The sequence below is a fragment of the Ranitomeya variabilis genome, chromosome 4, assembly GCF_051348905.1.
Source record: "Ranitomeya variabilis isolate aRanVar5 chromosome 4, aRanVar5.hap1, whole genome shotgun sequence".
In the NCBI taxonomy this organism is placed as follows: Eukaryota; Metazoa; Chordata; class Amphibia; order Anura; family Dendrobatidae; genus Ranitomeya; species Ranitomeya variabilis.
Window position 1 is genome coordinate 7758122 of NC_135235.1, and position 24002 is coordinate 7782123.

The 24002-nt window shown below is 51.7% G+C and overlaps 1 protein-coding gene across 4 annotated transcripts in view; it reads right to left on the minus strand.

The window, feature by feature from the left end:
• Positions 1 to 1998: 1998 nt before the first annotated feature.
• LOC143768313 (pancreatic lipase-related protein 2-like) overlaps positions 1999 to 24002 on the minus strand; it is a 131988-nt gene continuing 109984 nt past the window's right edge. For 2 of the 4 annotated variants that reach the window (XM_077257007.1, XM_077257008.1), the window contains 2 exons: positions 17392 to 17506; positions 2007 to 2145 (listed from right to left, as the gene is read on the minus strand). In XM_077257007.1, the coding sequence (XP_077113122.1) occupies positions 2132 to 2145; positions 17392 to 17506 (129 nt within the window). In that variant the 3' untranslated portion in view covers positions 2007 to 2131. Of the gene's footprint in view, positions 2146 to 17391; positions 17507 to 24002 lie in introns of all 4 variants that reach the window. The other 2 variants (XM_077257004.1, XM_077257006.1) reach the window with 2 other exon arrangements.

The following is a 24002-nucleotide window of genomic DNA, read 5'->3' on the forward strand; positions in this document are numbered from 1 at the left end:
ATCTCCCCACCTCATTGTAGATTGTAAGCTCTCACGAGCAGGGGCGGCTTATTGTGCTTTATTACTGTATTGTTAACGTTGTTACTTATGACTGTTGTGTTTGAAACTGTTAAACTCAGGGGCGGAACTACCGGGGTCGCAGAGGTCGCGGCTGCACCAGGGCCCGGGCCCAAAAGAGGGCCCGGTGCCGCCGCGACCTCTGCGACCTCGGTAGTCCGCCGTGGGCGCAGCTTACCGGGCCGCCGCCAGGATGAATTGCAGGCTGAGCGGCCGGTCACTGTGGGGGCAGGCCGTGCGGCGTCACGTTCCTCGGCTCCTCCTCCTCCTTTTCGCGGGGCTGCCAGGCGCGCGCGCGCTGCCTGGGGGACTTCGAGCGGTGAAGGTACGTGCAGCAACAGGACATGTGGGGGGTGCGACATGTGGGTGCGCCATGCTCTTCCCAGGTCCCGGGCTGCCTGGCGATGCCGATCGCCGGGCCCACGGCCCAGGTATGTCCGGGCGGCAGGAGCCGGTGCCATTATCGTTTAGCTGGGGGGGGGTGCCCTGCAATCCCCCCTACAAGTGCTCAAACCGCCCTGTGAAACTGTATTGGGGAGCCATGGGATGCATTCCCCCCCCCCCACCACATACATTGGTTTTGTGTATCTGCAATTCTTTTAAATGTAATGGCTGCAGTTATTGCGTGGTATATACAATTGCTCTGTTTGAACTTTCTTTGTGTCTATATTTAGGGTTTAACACCTGGATTTATTTTTCAAATTTCATTTTCAGATTGTTTAACTTTTATAACAGTTTATATCCACCATGTCCTCTTACTCTTTCTTCAAACCTGCAGAAAACTACTAAATAGCTGTTCATTGAAAATTCAAAGAATATGCAAAGTGTAGTTAAAAACAGAGGCAGGAACAGCCATCACCCCACAGACACATTGAATGCTTTGTCCCATACAGTGTGATGCAGGAGGGCTGGCATTTCAGCAAGCATCAATCTATTTAATAAAGCATTTAAGCTTGTTAATAAAAAAAAAAATACCTTTACCATTTGAGAATGGTACCACAAAAGCATCATACAAAGAAGGCAGGCAATCAACAATTGCAAAAAGCATTTAAATTAATAAATGTTCCCATTTCCTTTTCTACAGTGACAAGAATATTCATATTGCGTTTTATTACGTTCCTGTTTGAACACAGTTTGCCGTTTTAAGCATTTGTTCGAGTTGATTCTTTGAAACCGTTTTTATGTTGTTCCGCTTTGGTTAAGAAGCATGACCAGCACTGACTGAAAAACCAATTTCTGTAGGTAAAAATTCTTAACATGTAAACTTAATTTCCAGGTAATGTATTAGACTGTCAGCTAATTTTCCTTACAATCTTTTCTTTTTAGGGGATGCAACATGAAAGTTCATCTTTTGAGGGTAAGCTGTTGTTTACAACACTTTTTTCTTATCTTTCGGAAATGTTTTTTTTGCAATAGATATTTACTTCTTAGTTTAACATTGTATGCGTGTGTCTGTATATCATTTTTTTTTTTTTTGGGGGGGGGGCCCCATTCAAAAGTTCGCACCGGGGCCCGCAGGACTGTTGTTACGCCCCTGGTTAAACTGTAAAGTGCTGCGGAATATGTTGGCGCTATATAAAGATTATTATTATTATGGCAATGCCTAATGCCCGACCAGGTATGTATGGGTTAATGAGCTTGTGGCAGGGGCTTGAATTAGTGGTTCACATAAATCCGCTATCCAAATCTGCTGACCCCCGAACACACAGCCTGGTTACAGCAGGATACAAGTAATACGAAAAATGAAGAATGTGCCTGCTTGCTGACTGTTTCCAGGTTCTACTAAATATACTGAAAAAAAAAGCAAAAATAAAAGCTGCTGCAGAGAGATGGAGCCGACCGCTGGTGTTTGCTGGACCTCCTAAGTAATATCGGCTGCTGCTGACCCACGGCGACATGCAATATACAAGACCCCCTAGTAATTAACCACACACCAGATCTGGTGACGTCGGAGGCAGATTTTATTTTACATTATTGTCAGACAGAATATAATCTTCATCTCCATAATCCGGACATGATGCTGCACTACGGCCTCCAGCCTCCAGGGGCGCCACTCGTCTCCAGAGGAAATCAGTCACTGACCTTCAGCTGAGACATAAAGAAAGCAAGATTAGAAAACAACCAAATAATGGGGGACGGAGAGAGCGAGATCCAGACCCCGATACCCTGAGGTAAGAGGGGCTCATCCCCCAATACAGAGGAAAATCAAATAATGGGGGATGGAGGGAGCGAGATCCAGACCCCGATACCCTGAGGTAAGAGGGGCTCATCCCCCAATACAGAGGAAAATCAAATAATGGGGGACGGAGGGAGCGAGATCCAGACCCCGATACCCTGAGGTAAGAGGGGCTCATCCCCCAATACAGAGGAAAATCAAATAATGGGGGATGGAGGGAGCGAGATCCAGACCCCGATACCCTGAGGTAAGAGGGGCTCATCCCCCAATACAGAGGAAAATCAAATAATGGGGGATGGAGGGAGCGAGATCCAGACCCCGATACCCTGAGGTAAGAGGGGCTCATCCCCCAATACAGAGGGAACAGCCAAATAATGGGGGACGGAGAGCGCGAGATCCAGACCCCGATACCCTGAGGTAAGAGGGGCTCATCCCCCAATACAGAGGGAACAACCAAATAATGGGGGATGGAGGGAGCGAGATCCAGACCCCGATACCCTGAGGTAAGAGGGGCTCATCCCCCAATACAGAGGAAAATCAAATAATGGGGGACGGAGGGAGCGAGATCCAGACCCCGATACCCTGAGGTAAGAGGGGCTCATCCCCCAATACAGAGGAAAATCAAATAATGGGGGACGGAGGGAGCGAGATCCAGACCCCGATACCGGGAGGTAAGAGGGGCTCATCCCCCAATACAGAGGGAACAGCCAAATAATGGGGGACGGAGGGAGCGAGATCCAGACCCCGATACCGTGAGGTAACAGGGGCTCATCCCCCAATACAGAGGGAACAGCCAAATAATGGGGGACGGAGGGAGCGAGATCCAGACCCCGATACCGTGAGGTAAGAGGGGCTCATCCCCCAATACAGAGGGAACACCCAAATAATGGGGGACGGAGGGAGCGAGATCCAGACCCCGACACCGGGATGTAAGAGGGGCTCATCCCCCAATACAGAGAAAACAATCAAATAATGGGGGACGGAGGGAGCGAGATCCAGACCCCGACACCAGGAGGTAAGAGGGGCTCATCCCCCAATACAGAGGGAACAACCAAATAATGGGGGACGGAGGGAGCGAGATCCAGACCCCGACACCGGGAGGTAAGAGGGGCTCATCCCCCAATACAGAGGGAACATCCAAATAATGGGGGACGGAGGGAGCGAGATCCAGACCCCGACACCGGGAGGTAAGAGGGGCTCATCCCCCAATACAGAGGGAACAGCCAAATAATGGGGGACGGAGGGAGCGAGATCCAGACCCCGACACCGGGAGGTAAGAGGGGCTCATCCCCCGAGTACTGAGGAAACAACCAAATAATGGGGGACGGAGGGAGCGAGATCCAGACCCCGACACCGGGAGGTAAGAGGGGCTCATCCCCCAATACAGAGGAAACAACCAAATAATGGGGGACGGAGGGAGCGAGATCCAGACCCCGACACCGTGAGGTAAGAGGGGCTCATCCCCCAATACAGAGGAAACAACCAAATAATGGGGGACGGAGGGAGCGAGATCCAGACCCCGACACCGGGAGGTAAGAGCGGCTCATCCCCCAATACAGAGGAAACAACCAAATAATGGGGGGCGGAGGAAGCGAGATCCAGACCCCCACACTGGGAGGTAAGAGGGGCTCATCCCCCAATACAGAGGAAACAACCAAATAATGGGGGGCGGAGGGAGCGAGATCCAGACCCTGACACCGGGAGGTAAGAGGGGCTCATCCCCCAATACAGAGGGAACAACCAAATAATGGGGGACGGAGGGAGCGAGATCCAGACCCCGACACCGGGAGGTAAGAGGGGCTCATCCCCCAATACAGAAGAAACAGACAAATAATGGGGGACGGAGGGAGCGAGATCCAGACCCCGACACCAGGAGGAAAGAGGGGCTCATCCCCCAATACAGAGGGAACAACCAAATAATGGGGGACGGAGGGAGCGAGATCCAGACCCCGATACCGGGAGGTAAGAGGGGCTCATCCCCCAATACAGACGAAACAACCAAATAATGGGGGATGGAGGGAGCGAGATCCAGACCCCGACACCGGGAGGTAAGAGGGGCTCATCCCCCAATACAGAGGAAACAACCAAATAATGGGGGACGGAGGGAGCGAGATCCAGACCCCGACACCGGGAGGTAAGAGGGGCTCATCCACCAATACAGAGGAAACAACCAAATAATGGGGGACGGAGGGAGCGAGATCCAGACCCCAACACCGGGAGGTAAGAGGGGCTCATCCCCCAATACAGAGGAAACAACCAAATAATGGGGGACGGAGGGAGCGAGATCCAGACCACGACACCGGGAGGTAAGAGGGGCTCATCCCCCAATACAGAGGAAACAACCAAATAATGGGGGACGGAGGGAGCGAGATCCAGACCCCAACACCGGGAGGTAAGAGGGGCTCATCCCCCAATACAGAGGGAACAACCAAATAATGGGGGACGGAGGGAGCGAGATCCAGACCCCAAGACCGGGAGGTAAGAGGGGCTCATCCCCCAATACAGAGGGAACAACCAAATAATGGGGGACAGAGGGAGCGAGATCCAGACCCCGACACCGGGAGGTAAGAGGGGCTCATCCCCCAATACAGAGGAAACAGACAAATAATGGGGGATGGAGGGAGCGAGATCCAGACCCCGACACCGGGAGGTAAGAGGGGCTCATCCCCCAATACAGAGGAAACAACCAAATAATGGGGGATGGAGGGAGCGAGATCCAGACCCCGACACGGGAGGTAAGAGGGGCTCATCCCCCAATACAGAGGAAACAACCAAATAATGGGCGATGGAGGGAGCGAGATCCAGACCCCGACACGGGAGGTAAGAGGGGCTCATCCCCCAATACATAGGAAACAACCAAATAATGGGGGACGGAGGGAGCGAGATCCAGACCCCAACACGGGAGGTAAGAGGGGCTCATCCCCCAATACAGAGGAAACAACCAAATAATGGGGGACGGAGGGAGCGAGATCCAGACCCCAACACGGGAGGTAAGAGGGGCTCATCCCCCAATACAGAGGAAACAACCAAATAATGGGGGACGGAGGGAGCGAGATCCAGACCCCGACACCGGGAGGTAAGAGGGGCTCATCCCCCAATACAGAGGAAACAGACAAATAATGGGGGACGGAGGGAGCGAGATCCAGACCCCGACACCGGGAGGTAAGAGGGGCTCATCCCCCAATACAGAGGAAACAGACAAATAATGGGGGACGGAGGGAGCGAGATCCAGACCCCGACACCAGGAGGAAAGAGGGGCTCATCCCCCAATACAGAGGGAACAACCAAATAATGGGGGACGGAGGGAGCGAGATCCAGACCCCGACACCGGGAGGTAAGAGGGGCTCATCCCCCAATACATAGGAAACAACCAAATAATGGGGGACGGAGGGAGCGAGATCCAGACCCCGATACCGTGAGGTAAGAGGGGCTCATCCCCCAATACAGAGGGAACAATCAAATAATGGGGGACGGAGGGAGCGAGATCCAGACCCCGACACCGGGAGGTAAGAGGGGCTCATCTCCCAATACAGAGGAAACAACCAAATAATGGGGGACGGAGGGAGCGAGATCCAGACCCCGACACCGTGAGGTAAGAGGGGCTCATCCTCCAATACAGAGGAAACAACCAAATAATGGGGGACGGAGGGAGCGAGATCCAGACCCCGACACCAGGAGGTAAGAGGGGCTCATCCCCCAATACAGAGGGAACAGCGAAATAATGGGGGAAGGAGGGAGCGAGATCCAGACCCCGATACCGTGAGGTAAGAGGGGCTCATCCCCCAATACAGAGGGAACAGCCAAATAATGGGGGACGGAGGGAGCGAGATCCAGACCCCGACACCAGGAGGTAAGAGGGGCTCATCCCCCAATACAGAGGAAACAATCAAATTATGGGGGACGGAGGGAGCGAGATCCAGACCCCGACACCGGGAGGTAAGAGGGGCTCATCCCCCAATACAGAGGAAACAACCAAATAATGGGGGACGGAGTGAGCGAGATCCAGACCCCGACACCGGGAGGTAAGAGGGGCTCATCCCCCAATACAGAGGAAACAACCAAATAATGGGGGACGGAGGGAGCGAGATCCAGACCCCGACACCGGCAGGTAAGAGGGGCTCATCCCCCAATACAGAGGAAACAACCAAATAATGGGGGACGGAGAGAGCGAGATCCAGACCCTGATACCCTGAGGTAAGAGGGGCTCATCCCCCAATACAGAGGAAACAATCAAATAATGGAGGACGGAGGGAGCGAGATCCAGACCCCGACACCGGGAGGAAAAAGGGGCTCATCCCCCAATACAGAGGAAACAATCAAATAATGGGGGACGGAGGGAGCGAGATCCAGACCCCGACACCGGGAGGTAAGAGGGGCTCATCCCCCAATACAGAGGAAACAACCAAATAATGGGGGACGGAGGGAGCGAGATCCAGACCCCGACACCGGCAGGTAAGAGGGGCTCATCCACCAATACAGAGGAAACAACCAAATAATGGGGGACGGAGGGAGCGAGATCCAGACCCCAACACCGGGAGGTAAGAGGGGCTCATCCCCCAATACAGAGGAAACAACCAAATAATGGGGGACGGAGGGAGCGAGATCCAGACCCCGACACCGGGAGGTAAGAGGGGCTCATCTCCCAATACAGAGGGAACAACCAAATAATGGGGGACAGAGGGAGCGAGATCCAGACCCCGACACCGGGAGGTAAGAGGGGCTCATCCCCCAATACAGAGGAAACAACCAAATAATGGGGGACGGAGGGAGCGAGATCCAGACCCCGACACTGGGAGGTAAGAGGGGCTCATCCCCCAATACAGAGGAAACAATCAAATAATGGAGGACGGAGGGAGCGAGATCCAGACCCCGACACCAGGAGGTAAGAGGGGCTCATCCCCCAATAAAGAGGAAACAATCAAATTATGGGGGACGGAGGGAGCGAGATCCAAACCCGGACACCGGGAGGTAAGAGGGGCTCATCCCCCAATACAGAGGAAACAACCAAATAATGGGGGACGGAGGGAGCGAGATCCAGACCCCAACACCGGGAGGTAAGAGGGGCTCAACCCCCAATACAGAGGGAACAACCAAATAATGGGGGACGGAGGGAGCGAGATCCAGACCCCAACACCGGGAGGTAAGAGGGGCTCAACCCCCAATACAGAGGGAACAACCAAATAATGGGGGACGGAGGGAGCGAGATCCAGACCCCGACACCGGGAGGTAAGAGGGGCTCATCCCCCAATACAGAGGAAACACCCAAATAATGGGCGATGGAGGGAGCGAGATCCAGACCCCGACACCGGGAGGTAAGAGGGGCTCATCCACCAATACAGAGGAAACAGCCAAATAATGGGGGACGGAGGGAGCGAGATCCAGACCCCAACACCGGGAGGTAAGAGGGGCTCATCCCCCAATACAGAGGAAACAACCAAATAATGGGGGACGGAGGGAGCGAGATCCAGACCCCAACACCGGGAGGTAAGAGGGGCTCATCCCCCAATACAGAGGAAACAACCAAATAATGGGGGACGGAGGGAGCGAGATCCAGACCCCGACACTGGGAGGTAAGAGGGGCTCATCCCCCAATACAGAGGAAACAATCAAATAATGGAGGACGGAGGGAGCGAGATCCAGACCCCGACACCAGGAGGTAAGAGGGGCTCATCCCCCAATAAAGAGGAAACAATCAAATTATGGGGGACGGAGGGAGCGAGATCCAAACCCGGACACCGGGAGGTAAGAGGGGCTCATCCCCCAATACAGAGGAAACAACCAAATAATGGGGGACGGAGGGAGCGAGATCCAGACCCCAACACCGGGAGGTAAGAGGGGCTCAACCCCCAATACAGAGGGAACAACCAAATAATGGGGGACGGAGGGAGCGAGATCCAGACCCCAACACCGGGAGGTAAGAGGGGCTCAACCCCCAATACAGAGGGAACAACCAAATAATGGGGGACGGAGGGAGCGAGATCCAGACCCCGACACCGGGAGGTAAGAGGGGCTCATCCCCCAATACAGAGGAAACACCCAAATAATGGGCGATGGAGGGAGCGAGATCCAGACCCCGACACCGGGAGGTAAGAGGGGCTCATCCCCCAATACAGAGGAAACACCCAAATAATGGGGGATGGAGGGAGCGAGATCCAGACCCCGACACCGGGAGGTAAGAGGGGCTCATCCCCCAATACAGAGGAAACAACCAAATAATGGAGGACGGAGGGAGCGAGATCCAGACCCCGACACCGGGAGGTAAGAGGGGCTCATCCCCCAATACAGAGGAAACAACCAAATAATGGGGGACGGAGGGAGCGAGATCCAGACCCCGACACCAGGAGGTAAGAGGGGCTCATCCCCCAATACAGAGGGAACAACCAAATAATGGGGGACGGAGGGAGCGAGATCCAGACCCCGACACCAGGAGGTAAGAGGGGCTCATCCCCCAATACAGAGGGAACAACCAAATAATGGGGGACGGAGGGAGCGAGATCCAGACCCCGACACCGGGAGGTAAGAGGGGCTCATCTCTCAATACAGAGGAAACAACCAAATAATGGGGGACGGAGGGAGCGAGATCCAGATCCCGATACCGTGAGGTAAGAGGGGCTCATCCACCAATACAGAGGAAACAACCAAATAATGGGGGACGGAGGGAGCGAGATCCAGACCCCAACACGGGAGGTAAGAGGGGCTCATCCCCCAATACAGAGGAAACAATCAAATAATGGAGGACGGAGGGAGCGAGATCCAGACCCCGACACCAGGAGGTAAGAGGGGCTCATCCCCCAATAAAGAGGAAACAATCAAATAATGGGGGACGGAGGGAGCGAGATCCAAACCCGGACACCGGGAGGTAAGAGGGGCTCATCCCCCAATACAGAGGAAACAACCAAATAATGGGGGACGGAGGGAGCGAGATCCAGACCCCAACACCGGGAGGTAAGAGGGGCTCAACCCCCAATACAGAGGGAACAACCAAATAATGGGGGACGGAGGGAGCGAGATCCAGACCCCAACACCGGGAGGTAAGAGGGGCTCAACCCCCAATACAGAGGGAACAACCAAATAATGGGGGACGGAGGGAGCGAGATCCAGACCCCGACACCGGGAGGTAAGAGGGGCTCATCCCCCAATACAGAGGAAACACCCAAATAATGGGCGATGGAGGGAGCGAGATCCAGACCCCGACACCGGGAGGTAAGAGGGGCTCATCCCCCAATACAGAGGAAACACCCAAATAATGGGGGATAGAGGGAGCGAGATCCAGACCCCGACACCGGGAGGTAAGAGGGGCTCATCCCCCAATACAGAGGAAACAACCAAATAATGGGGGACGGAAGGAGCGAGATCCAGACCCCGACACCGGGAGCTAAGAGGGGCTCATTGTTGTGAATTCTGTTCTTGGGCTCCCTCCGGTGGTTATAAGTGGTAGTGCTGCTGTCTGTCCTTCACAGCAGTTATCAGGTGTGTCCACTCTGGACTGGGCTATTTAGTCTGGTTTCACCCTTTAGTCAGTGCCAGTTGTCCATTGTTTCTGGAGGATTCACATCCCTTCATGGTTTCTCCTGCTTCCTGGTCTTTTCACCAAGATAAGTCCTGCTTGTTTTGCAGCCCACATTTTGTGGGCCTCATTGTTCAGTTCATTTCATGTTTTTTCTTGTCCAGCTTAATCTGTGTAATGATTTATGCAGTCAAGCTGGAATCTCTGGAGAGGCAGATATACCCTCCATGTCTTTACTTAGATGTGGAGTTTTTTATATTTTCTGTGGTGGATATTTTCCAGTATTTTAATACTGACCGCACAGTTCTCTGTCCTATCTTTCCTATTTAGCTAGATTGGCCTCCTTTGCTAAATCCTGTTTTCAGCCTGTGTATGTTTTTTCCTCTCCTCTCACAGTCAATATTTGTGGGGGGCTGCCTATCCTTTGGGGGATTTTCTCTGAGGCGAGATAGTTTTCCCTTTTCTATCTATAGGGTTAATTAGTCCTCCGGCTGTGTCGAGGTGTCTAGGATCAGTAGGTACATCCCACAGCTACTTCTAGTTGCGGTGTTAAGTTTAGGGTCCGCGGTCAGTACAGATACCACCTTCTCCAGAGTACGTCTCATGCTGCTCCTAGGCCACCAGATCCTAACAGTACAACTGGCCCACAATGAGTTAACCGCATCTCAGAAGAAGGGAAAGAAAGTGCTGAGCCATTTTTTTTTCTGTACTCTGTTGTGTTTTTTCTTCCCTCTTTACCTCTTGGTGGCTCAGGAGTTTGGCACTGACATGGATGTTCAGGGATTGGCTTCTTGTGTGGATCAACTTGCTGCTAGAGTACAGGGTATTTCTGATTATATCGTGCAGACTCCGGTTTTAGAGCCTAGAATTTCAACTCCTGATCTGTTTTTTGGGGACAGGTCTAAATTTCTGAGCTTTAAAAATAACTGTAAACTGTTTTTTGCTCTGAAGCCCAGTTCCTCTGGTGATCCCATCCAGCAGGTTAAAATTGTCATATCTCTGTTGCGTGGCGACCCCCAGGATTGGGCATTTGCCCTGGAACCTGGGAATCCGGCGTTGCTTAATGTAGATTCCTTTTTTCAGGCGCTTGGGTTATTGTATGATGAACCTAATTCAGTGGATCATGCTGAGAAAACCTTGTTGGCCCTGTGTCAGGGTCAAGAAGCGGCAGAATCATATTGCCAGAAATTTAGAAAATGGTCTGTGTTGACTAAATGGAATGAGGATGCTTTGGCGGCAATTTTCAGAAAGGGTCTTTCTGAATCCGTTAAAGATGTTATGGTGGGGTTCCCCACGCTTGCTGGTCTGAGTGATTCTATGTCTCTGGCCATTCAAATTGATCGGCGCTTGCGTGAGCGCAGAGTTGTGCACACTATGGCATTGTCTTCCGAGCGGAGTCCTGAGCCTATGCAGTGTGATAGGATTGTGTCTAGAGCTGAACGAAAAGGATTCAGACGTCAGAATGGGTTGTGTTTTTACTGCGGCGATTCTGCTCATGTTATTTCTGATTGCCCTAAGCGTGTCAAGAGAATCGCTAGTTCTGTTACCATCAGTACTGTACAACCTAAATTTCTGTTATCTGTGACCCTGATCTGCTCATTATCGTCATTCTCTGTCATGGCATTTGTGGATTCAGGCGCCGCTTTAAATTTAATGGACTTAGAATTTGCCAGGCGTTGTGGTTTCCCCTTGCAGCCTTTGCAGAGTCCTATTCCTTTGAGGGGCATTGATGCTACACCATTGGCTAAAAATAAACCTCAGTTTTGGACACAGCTAACCAAGTGCATGGCGCCAGCCCATCAGGAAGATTGTCGTTTTCTGGTGTTGCATAATCTGCATGATGCTATTGTGCTGGGGTTTCCATGGTTACAGGTGCATAATCCGGTCTTGGATTGGAAATCTATGTCTGTGACTAGTTGGGGTTGTCAGGGGGTTCATGATGACATTTCTTTGATGTCAATTTCCTCCTCCCCCTCTTCTGAAGTTCCTGAGTTTTTGTCAGATTTCCAGGATGTTTTTGATGAGCCCAAGTCCAGTTCCCTTTCACCGCATAGGGACTGTGATTGTGCTATTGACTTGATTCCAGGCTGTAAGTTCCCTAAGGGCCGACTTTTCAATCTGTCTGTGCCAGAACATGCCGCCATGCGGAGTTATGTTAAGGAGTCTTTGGAGAAGGGGCATATTCGGCCATCTTCTTCTCCATTGGGAGCAGGTTTCTTTTTTGTTGCCAAGAAGGATGGCTCCTTGAGACCCTGTATTGATTATCGCCTCTTGAAAAAGATCACGGTCAAATTCCAATACCCTTTGCCTTTGCTCTCTGATTTGTTTGCCAGGATTAAGGGGGCTAGTTGGTTTACTAAGATTGACCTTCGAGGGGCATATAATCTTGTTCGTATTAAGCAGGGCGACGAATGGAAAACTGCGTTTAATACGCCCGAGGGCCATTTTGAATATCTTGTGATGCCATTCGGACTCTCTAATGCTCCATCTGTGTTTCAGTCCTTCATGCATGATATATTTCGGAATTATCTTGATAAATTCATGATTGTATATTTGGATGATATTTTGATTTTTTCGGATGATTGGGAGTCTCATGTGAAACAAGTCAGGATGGTATTTCAGATCCTTCGTGATAATGCCTTGTTTGTGAAGGGGTCTAAGTGCCTCTTTGGAGTACAGATTTCTTTTTTGGGCTTCATTTTTTCTCCCTCTTCTATAGAAATGGATCCGGTTAAGGTTCAGGCCATTCATGATTGGATCCAGCCTACATCCGTGAAGAGCCTTCAGAAATTTTTGGGCTTTGCTAATTTTTATCGCCGTTTCATTGCCAACTTCTCCAGTGTGGTTAAACCCCTGACCGATTTGACGAAGAAAGGCGCTGATGTGACGAATTGGTCCTCTGCGGCCGTTTCTGCCTTTCAGGAGCTTTAACACCGATTTACTTCTGCCCCTGTGTTGCGTCAGCCGGATGTTTCTCTTCCTTTTCAGGTTGAGGTTGACGCTTCTGAGATTGGGGCAGGGGCCGTTTTGTCTCAGAGGAATTCTAATGGTTCCTTGATGAAACCGTGTGCTTTCTTCTCTCGAAAGTTTTCGCCTGCGGAACGCAATTATGATGTCGGTAATCGTGAGTTGTTAGCTATGAAGTGGGCATTTGAGGAGTGGCGACATTGGCTTGAGGGGGCCAAGCACCGTATTGTGGTCTTGACCGATCATAAGAATCTGATTTACCTCGAGTCTGCCAAACGGCTGAATCCTAGACAGGCCCTATGGTCCCTGTTTTTTTCCCGTTTTGATTTTGTTGTCTCGTATCTTCCGGGTTCTAAGAATGTTAAGGCTGATGCCCTCTCTAGGAGTTATTTGCCTGATTCCCCTGGGGTCCTTGAGCCGGTCGGCATTCTGAAGGAGAGGGTGATTCTTTCTGCCATCTCCCCTGATTTACGACGGGTTCTTCAGGAATTTCAGGCTGATAAACCTGACCGCTGTCCAGTGGGGAAATTGTTTGTTCCTGACAGATGGACTAGCAAAGTGATTTCTGAGGTTCACTGTTCTGTGTTGGCTGGCCATCCTGGGATTTTTGGTACCAGAGATTTGGTTAGTAGGTCATTTTGGTGGCCTTCTTTGTCACGGGATGTGCGTTCCTTTGTGCAGTCCTGTGGGACTTGTGCGTGGGCCAAACCTTGCTGCTCACGCGCCAGTGGGTTGCTTTTGCCGGTCCCTGAGAGGCCCTGGACGCATATTTCTATGGATTTTATTTCGGATCTTCTGGTTTCCCAGAGGATGTCAGTTATCTGGGTGGTTTGTGACCAGTTTTCTAAGATGGTTCATTTGGTACCTTTGCCTAAATTGCCTTCCTCTTCTGAGTTGGTTCCATTGTTTTTTCAGCATGTGGTTCGTTTGCATGGCATTCCGGAGAATATTGTGTCCGATAGAGGTTCCCAGTTTGTTTACAGGTTTTGGCGGGCCTTTTGTGCTAGGCTGGGCATTGATTTGTCTTTTTCTTCTGCATTTCATCCTCAGACAAATGGCCAAACTGAGCGAACTAACCAGACTTTGGAAACTTATTTGAGATGCTTTGTGTCTGCCGATCAGGATGATTGGGTGGCTTTCTTGCCATTGGCCGAGTTTGCCCTTAATAATCGGGCTAGTTCTGCTACCTTGGTTTCACCTTTCTTTTGTAATTCTGGGTTTCATCCTCGTTTTTCTTCAGGGCAGGTTGAGCCTTCTGATTGTCCTGGGGTGGACTCTGTGGTTGACAGGTTGCAGCAAATTTGGGCTCATGTTGTGGACAATTTGGTGTTGTCTCAGGAGGAGGCTCAGGGTTTTGCTAATCGTCGGCGGCGTGTGGGTTCCCGGCTTCGGGTTGGGGATTTGGTCTGGTTGTCTTCCCGTCATGTTCCTATGAAGGTTTCTTCCCCTAAGTTCAAGCCTCGGTTTATTGGTCCTTATAGGATTTCTGAGATTATCAATCCAGTGTCTTTTCGTTTGGCCCTTCCAGCCCCTTTTTCCATCCACAATGTTTTTCATAGATCTTTGTTGCGGAAATATGTGGTACCCGTCATTCCCTCTGTTCATCCTCCTGCCCCGGTGTTGATTGATGGGGAGTTGGAGTATGTTGTTGAGAAGATCTTGGATTCTTGTTTTTCAAGGCGGAAGCTTCAGTATCTTGTCAAGTGGAAGGGTTATGGCCAGGAGGATAATTCTTGGGTTGTTGCCTCTGATGTTCATGCTGACGATTTGGTTCGTGCCTTCCATTTGGCTCCTCCTGATCGGCCTGGGGGCTCTGGTGAGGGTTAGGTGACCCCTCCTCAAGGGGGGGGGTACTGTTGTGAATTCTGTTCTTGGGCTCCCTCCGGTGGTTATAAGTGGTAGCGCTGCTGTCTGTCCTTCACAGCAGATATCAGGTGTGTCCACTCTGGACTGGGCTATTTAGTCTGGTTTCACCCTTTAGTCAGTGCCAGTTGTCCATTGTTTCTGGAGGATTCACATCCCTTCATGGTTTCTCCTGCTTCCTGGTCTTTTCACCAAGATAAGTCCTGCTTGTTTTGCAGCCCACATTTTGTGGGCCTCATTGTTCAGTTCATTTCATGTTTTTTCTTGTCCAGCTTAATCTGTGTAATGATTTATGCAGTCAAGCTGGAATCTCTGGAGAGGCAGATATACCCTCCATGTCTTTACTTAGATGTGGAGTTTTTTATATTTTCTGTGGTGGATATTTTCCAGTATTTTAATACTGACCGCACAGTTCTCTGTCCTATCTTTCCTATTTAGCTAGATTGGCCTCCTTTGCTAAATCCTGTTTTCAGCCTGTGTATGTTTTTTCCTCTCCTCTCACAGTCAATATTTGTGGGGGGCTGCCTATCCTTTGGGGGATTTTCTCTGAGGCGAGATAGTTTTCCCTTTTCTATCTATAAGGTTAATTAGTCCTCCGGCTGTGTCGAGGTGTCTAGGATCAGTAGGTACATCCCACGGCTACTTCTAGTTGCGGTGTTAAGTTCAGGGTCCGCGGTCAGTACAGATACCACCTTCTCCAGAGTATGTCTCATGCTGCTCCTAGGCCACCAGATCCTAACACTCATCCCCCAATACAGAGGAAACAATCAAATAATGGGAGACGGAGGAAGCGAGATCCAGACCCCGATACCGGGAGGTAAGAGGGGCTCATCCCCCGAGTACTGAGGGAACAACCAAATAATGGGGGACGGAGGGAGCGAGATCCAGACCCCAACACCGGGAGCTAAGAGGGGCTCATCCCCCAATACAGAGGAAACAACCAAATAATGGGGGATGGAGGGAGCGAGATCCAGACCCCGACACGGGAGGTAAGAGGGGCTCATCCCCCAATACATAGGAAACAACCAAATAATGGGGGAAGGAGGGAGCGAGATCCAGACCCCGACACCGGGAGGTAAGAGGGGCTCATCCCCCAATACAGAGGGAACAACCAAATAATGGAGGGCGGAGGGAGCGAGATCCAGACCCCGACACCAGGAGGTAAGAGGGGCTCATCCCCCATACAGAGGAAACAACCAAATAATGGGGGACGGAGGGAGCGAGATCCAGACCCCGACACTGGGAGGTAAGAGGGGCTCATCCCCCAATACAGAGGAAACAATGAAATAATGGGGGATGGAGGGAGCGAGATCCAGACCCCGACACCAGGAGGTAAGAGGGGCTCATCCCCCAATACAGAGGAAACAATCAAATAATGGGGTACGGAGGGAGCGAGATCCAGACCCCGACACCAGGAGGTAAGAGGGGCTCATCCCCCAATACAGAGGAAACAATCAAATAATGGGGGATGGAGGGAGCGAGATCCAGACCCCGACACCAGGAGGTAAGAGGGGCTCATCCCCCAATACAGAGGAAACAATCAAATAATGGGGTACGGAGGGAGCGAGATCCAGACCCCGACACCAGGAGGTAAGAGGGGCTCATCCTCCAATACAGAGGAAACAACCAAATAATGGGGGACGGAGGGAGCGAGATCCAGACCCCGACACCGGGAGGTAAGAGCGGCTCATCCCCCGAGTACTGAGGAAACAACCAAATAATGGGGGACGGAGGGAGCGAGATCCAGACCCGGACAGCGGGAGGTAAGAGGGGCTCATCCCCCAATACAGAGGGAACAACCAAATAATGGGGGACGGAGGGAGTGAGATCCAGACCCCGACACCGGGAGGTAAGAGCGGCTCATCCCCCGAGTACTGAGGAAACAACCAAATAATGGGGGACGGAGGGAGCAAGATCCAGACCCCGGCACCGGGAGGTAAGAGGGACTCATCCCCCAATACAGAGGGAACAACCAAATAATGGGGGATGGAGGGAGCGAGATCCAGACCCCGACACTGGCAGGTAAGAGGGGCTCATCCCCCAATACAGAGGGAACAACCAAATAATGGGGGACGGAGGGAGTGAGATCCAGACCCCGACACCGGGAGGTAAGAGGGGCTCATCCCCCAATACAGAGGAAACAACCAAATAATGGGGGACGGAGGGAGCGAGATCCAGACCCCGACACCGGGAGGTAAAAGGAGCTCATCACCCAATACAGAGGAAACAATCAAATAATGGGGGACGGAGGGAGCGAGATCCAGACCCCGACACCGGGAGGTAAGAGGGGCTCATCCCCCAATACAGAGGGAACAGCCAAATAATGGGGGACGGAGGGAGCGAGATCCAGACCCCGACACCAGGAGGTAAGAGGGGCTCATCCTCCAATACAGAGGGAACAACCAAATAATGGGGGACGGAGGGAGCGAGATCCAGACCCCGACACCGGGAGGTAAGAGGGGCTCATCCCCCGAGTATTGAGGGGTGCAGAATGAACCACGTTTACATCTTGCTCTGTCCCCAGATACGACGCTATGCACCTGCAGATACGGGGTTAATGTGCAGCGTTACTGAGCTGTTCTGGTGTCAGTGACGGGGGCGGCGCTGGTTCCGTCACCGCTCCGTGTATACAGGGGTCCGGCTGTCAGTCCCGGCTGTGGGGGGTTTCATCCGCTTCTCTACACACGGAGCGCTGCCGGCCGATATGGCTCATTGTCCCCCGCAGCGATCGGCTGCATGCGACAGCTCAGTAACGCTGCACATTAACCCCGTATCTGCAGGTCCATAGCGTCGTACCAGGTGACAGGTGCCCTTTAATTACCTGAAAATGGTGACTCTCCTCTAGTCATGAAGTAGTAATTCCCAGATATTGATGTGGAGGGATCCAAGTGATATCCCATAAAGACACAACCTCCATCACACGAGGATCGATCTCCCTGCAAGAGTAAGACATGTCTTATCCTCCAGTCACCTCCAGAGCTGCACTCACTATTCTGCTGTTACATCGTGTCATCCTCCTGTCACCTCCGGAGCTGCACTCACTATTCTGCTGTTACATCGTGTCTTATCCTCCAGGTCTTTTATTAAATAAAATAAAAATCCTTTACATGACAATAAATAAGATACATTACAAATAAAACACAACAGAACAAAACATAAGAACAAAGCTCCAATCAGACGACAACAAACGACAAAAATCACAAAGAAATAAACCAGAAATGGAACCAAAATGGAGAAAGTTCATGACCTACAAAATCAGGGACGAGAAAGAAAAATTCCAATAAAAATAAAGCAAAACTAAAGGACAACAAACAAAATACTCATTACTACATGAATACCCCTGTAAAAATTTTACATAATAAATAGTATAAAATCATATAAGACCCCCGGCCCAGCTTCATTCATACTACTATATACAACCCCAACTACATTCACACCGTCCTATCTACAATATTATATACAATGTATACACTATAAACACATTATACTATTATACTAAACCAAATATTATACAACACCGCAAACACAACAAAACCCTACTGGTCCCACTGCCTTACCTTACAGCCCCCCCTTACACCACCACATTCACCCCACAACAAACCTAAATACAATACAGTGTACAACATTAACACATTTTTTTTTTTTTTTTAATTATATTTTCATTTATTTTTTTATTTTTTTTTTTATTTATTTATTTATTTTAAATATATATATATATATATATATATATATATATACACACACACACACACACCTACTCTAACTATCCCGCCACCCCTGATCCAGCTCTGGCCACAAAGTTCAGGAATTATCCGAGCTAGGATCAGGCCCCAAAGTTTTTCCCCAGACGGGGCCTGGGCCAGGCCAGATCAGTCTCTTATCACCGCCGTTGAACCCCCCAATCCCCCCACCCAACCTAACTAAGACCCTCTATTATACACACTATATACAATATATACAATACACTATATACAATATATACAAAAACCAACATCACAGAACACAACCTACATACTCACCACCCAAGGCTCAAGTTCGATGCCTGCAAACCTTCTATTCAGGGAACAGAAATACAAAACAAAAACCTAGGGTGTAAAGACATCAGCCCACCACCAGGATATAGGAGCGCTAACGGACTAAGGCACCCCGAAGGAGAAACCCCTCCAGAGATGGGCCGCCCTCCGGGCACCCAGTCTTTCGCACTCCAGAGAACGCACCTTCACCAGGGCACCTAGGATGCTGCTACCAACTTCATCTACACGGAGGATTTTACTCTGCGTCGTAACTAAAACTCGTGCGTTCCACGTGAAGTACCTGACCACTGCGCTGACTAAGAATAAAGTGACTCGGTCCCTTCTCCCGAGGTCTCTGAATGCTCCATAGGCCCACTCGGCATAGGACAGAGTGGCCAGCCGCGGCCAACCAATGGAAGCGCCCACCCTGTTGTACACCTCTGTATTAAAGGGACAATGAAGCAGGAAGTGCTCCATGCTTTCCAGCATGGTAGCACAAGCCTCACGGGGACAATTCCTGTCCACGGAGCTCCTGTGCTTCAAATTGTCCCTCACATACAACTTACCTTGGAAGCAGCGCCAAGTCAAGTCCCAATACTTCTTGGGGATCCTGCTAGAATTTAACAAACTTAACCCAACCTCTAGATCCCGACTCGGGCAGTCCTTGAGGACCAATGGTCTCTGAAAATGCGAAAGCAAGACCCGCATGTCGAGGAGTTTCCTCGGGAGGGACCTCACTTCCCACATTCCCAGACCCCACCGGCGCATCATCTTCAGAACCGGGGTAACATAAGCCGGGAGATGCCCGTGCGGTGTGCGAAGATCCTTCAATCTTCCCCCTGTCTCCCATTCCTGGAAGAAAGGCTGAAACCATCCCTTGCAGGAGAATACCCACGGAGGAGCCCTCTCTTTCCAGAGGTTTGCCACGTTAACTTTCAAAAAGGTGTTCACTAGGAACACCACGGGGCTTACCATATTCAACCCCCCTAGTCTCCTCGTGCGATAAGTGACCTCCCGTTTGACTAGGTTTAGTCTATTCCCCCATAACATCTGGAAGAACAGACTGTAGACCCGTGTCCAGAGAGGCTCCGGCAAGACACAGACGCTGCCCAGGTAGATTAACAAGGGGAGCAGGAAAGCTTTGCACAGGTCAACCCTTTCCCTCAGGGTCAAAGACCAACCCTTCCATTGGTCCACTTTTTGGGCGACACCCTTGATTCTGCCTTCCCAGTTTTTCGTGGGGTAATCACCCTGGCCAAATTCAATGCCTAGGACTTTGGCATGTTCTTGGGGTTCGGGGAGGGTGTCCGGAAGATCAAACGTGGGATCCCCAGCCAGAGACTCTCACACTTGTCCTGGTTGACCTTGGACCCGGATGCCTCCGAGTAGCTCTCCACTTCTGACATCACCACCATCGCCTCCTCTTGCGAAGAAACAAAGACAGTAACGTCGTCCGCGTAGGCCACTACCCTCAGGATAGCCTCTGGCACCAACCCACCCATCCTCACCCCCGCCAACGGTCCACAATCAACCCTTCTGAGGAAGGGATCGATCGCAAACGCGTAAAGCAAAGGACTAAGAGGGCAGCCCTGGCGGACACCAGATCCCACCCCGAAAGGTTGTCCAATCCACCCGTTTACCAGAGGGAAAGTCTCAGCCCCTGCATACAAGGTCTTAAGCCAGTCCACAAACCCTCCAGGCAGACCATACCTCAAAAGAGTGGACCAGAGGTACTCGTGGTCGACCCGATCAAAGGCTTTTGCCTGATCCAGGGTCAGCAAGAACCCCTTCCAAAGGCCCGCCCTGCCCCGCTCCACGGCCTCTCGGACACCCAGAACAGCACTGAAAGTGCTACGGCCAGGAACACAACAGTGCTGGGCCTCCGAAAGGAGCCGCGGTGCAAACTTCACCAGCCTATTGAAGAGTATCTTAGCCAAAACCTTCCTGTCCACATTGAGAAGTGATATGGGAGGCCAATTCTCAATGCGTGACGGGTCCTTACCCTTTGGCAAAATGATCAAAGCCGACCTCCTTAATGATCTCGGCAGAGTGCCCGAGGAGAGACACTCATTAAACACCTGAGTCAAGAGGGGGACCAAAGAGTCCCTAAAGGTCTTAAAGAACTCGGATGTTAAGCCATCCGGACCTGGCGATTTTTTGGGCCGGAGCCCATCGATCGCCAGTCTCACTTCCTCTTCTTTGATCGCTTCTGCCAAACCGCCCAGCGAGAGGTCAGCCCCTGGTTCAGGAACAGCTTCAGCCAGGAAAGCCGACATCCTGTCATGATCCAGTTCCTTCCTTCCCAAGAGGTGCGAGTAGTATGAACTGACGACCTCCAAGATCCCTGATCTGGACCTTCTCAGGGATCCCGTACTGTCCATCAGCCCTGTCACTATCTTACTATTCACTGACATCTTGCAGCTTCTGTAAGGGTCAGGTGAGTAGTACTTCCCGTAGTCCCTCTAAAAAACCAAAGATGCGTGCCTATCGTACTGACACCTCTTTAGCAAGGATTTCACACTGGAGATCACCTCGCGGCTACCCCCAGTCGAGACAAGATGCTCGAGTTTCCTCCTCAGGCTCTGATACAGGCGATCCCGGTTCAGGCTTCTGAGGTTCGAGAGTTGCCAGAAGAATCTCGCCACCCGATGTTTGAACATCTCCCACCACTCAGACTTAGTGTTACTTAGGCCCAGCAGCGGTACCTGGCTCTGAAGAAATTCCTCAAAGGACCGTCTTACAGCTTCTTCCTCAAGGAGTGACGAATTCAGCTTCCAATAACCTCTTCCCATCCAAGGAGTCTCTGTAACGCTCAGAGAAAACATAATCAAACAGTGATCGGAGAATTCCAACTCCACAACCGACAACGGCGAGGAAACGGCCTCCTCCTTCAAATAAAACCTGTCTAACCTAGACCTGCACTGACTACCTCTAAAAAAGGTGAACCCCGCGTGGCCTGTGTTGTGCCGGATGTGGACATCCACCAGGCGTGCCTCACTTACTATCCTATTTAGCGCGACGCAATCGTAAGCCATCCGGTCTCCGGAACCTCCTCTATCACAGGGTCTCGTGACGTTGTTGAAATCCCCTCCAAAGACCACCTGCCGACTCGAAAATAAGTAAGGTTTGATCTTCATGAAGAGACACTTGCGGTCCCACTTGGACTGGGGACCGTAGATGTTAATGAGCCGAAGCTCCTGTCCCCCCATGGAGACATCTAGGATCAAGCATCTCCCCATTTCTAACTCGATCAATCGTCTGCATTCAACCGCTGCGGTCTTAAAAAGGACCGCCACCCCGCTATACGGCTCGGCCGCAAGAGACCAGTAGGAGGGCCCGTGCCTCCACTCCCGCCTTGCTTTATGCATGGTTGATAGGTCGGTCAACCTGGTCTCCTGCAAAAACAAAATGTCGGCGTCAAGTTGGCCGAGAAAATGAAAGGCCGTGTACCTTGCCGCTTCTGACTTTATGCTGGCAACATTAATGGTTGCCAGCGTCAACGGGGTGGGTGCCGCCATCATGATTGATTGAATTAGATAGCCTTTTTCTTCCCACCCCCAACAGTTTCACCCTCTTCCTCTGACAATGATGAGTTTTTAGTGCGCTTAAGACAAACAGACTCATCCATTCTCTCCTTACATACACTCTGGCACTTGTCTGGTGGTCCTGAGTTAGTCCCCCCCCCAGAAGGCTTTGTATTTGCCCCCTGAGAAGAAGACCCAGCGACCTCCTGAGCCCCAACAACGTTGTCCGCAACCTCAGGCCCCGGGTCCCCATCGCCCCCCTCTGGAGGGGAGTCCTGGAGGGCCCGGAACCGGTTAGAGAGATCCACCAGAGGGGGGGCGGCTGGACCTTCCAATGGCACCTGGATCAGGGCTACGGAGTCAGAGGGGTCGCACTCCAAGGAGGAGGCTCGAGGCCCGGACCCCCTCTTATCCTTAGTTGTTTTCCTGTTACCCTTTTTCTTTTGCTGTGACCACTCCCCCTCTCCCTCATCCAGACTGTCACCGGATGAAGGTTCCTGGGCAGACATGGCGTCCTTTTGCTCCTCCCTTTCAAGTCTCTTGACTTCCTCATTCAATTCACCGTCTTTAGGATCCTCAGCTGCAAGTGAAGCACCCGGGTCAGAGTTTAGGGTCATTACTCCCTGCCCCCTGTTCCCATGGCGCTGCTCCTGCCGCCTGATATTGGATGGCGGCAGCCTGCTCCTCACCGGTTACCTGCCTCCTCTGCCTCTGCTGGTCCCTTCACCGGCGAGATTAGTCCCGGCTTTCGCCTGTCCCGCACTCGCCGTTTTCAGGACCGCATTGGCAAAGGACCGCGGACAGCGACTGAACGGGTGACCGAGGACACCACACAAGTTACACCTAATCCTGCCACAAGTAGCAGCAAGATGGCCAAGGTCCCCACACAGTGCGCATTTCTGGGTGGTACACTGCGCACTGAAGTGTGTGGGGCTGCCGCACCTGTGACAGACCTTAGGCTGCCCCCGGTAGAAAATCAAGATCCTGTCCCTCCCCAAAAATGTTGAGGAAGGGATATGGGTAACGGTGTTTCCTGAAACCTTCAATTTCACCATGAAGGTCCAGGCTCCTGACCATATACCATGCTCGTCGAGGGTCTTTTCAGGAATACCGACGATGTCGCCATATCGTCCAACCCATGTGGAGATGTCGACACAGGAAAGTGACTCGTTACTGGTCAAAACGGTCACCTTCCTGACCGAATTCTGGCGGGATATTGCTACAGTGTGGAAACCCTGCCATTCGGGGCGACCCCGAGCCAGCTCATGGCGAGACCAGAAAAGCTGAAGGCCCTCCGGTCTCACGAAGCTGACATCGAAGTAGGAGGTCCCATAGGGATGGATCAAGGCAAAGATGTCATATGCCACGAAGCCCATCCCCAGCAGGAGCTCAGCAACCTTTGACCGATCAGGACAGGCATCCTTGCTTACCCACTGGAGACAGGCCACGTTCCTACGGTTACTCCTCTGCCCCGGTGTCGGCAGAGACCAGACAGTCTCTGCCCCTCTATCTCGGAAGGCGGAAAGACCGTGTCTCTCTATCCAGAAAGACAGATCAACCTCCCTCCCCTCTACATTGATAGAACTCTCCCCTCTCCTCAGGGCGTCCAGGAAGCGCTGTTGCAAGTCACCATCCTCAGGGTCACCAGACAAGGGCGCACTACTACCCCCAGCAGTGACAGCCCCTGAATAGCTTGGGGCTGAAGACCCCGCCACCGCTGGGGGGGCAGCGGGACCACTACCTGCTTCCCCTCCACCAACACCAGTAAAGCTCTCCTCATTCACTCCGCCACTACTCCCATCATTGGCAACGTCACTACTTCCACCATTCACTCCACCACTACTCCCACCATTCACTCCACCACTACTCCCATCATTCCCCTCACCACTTCCCAT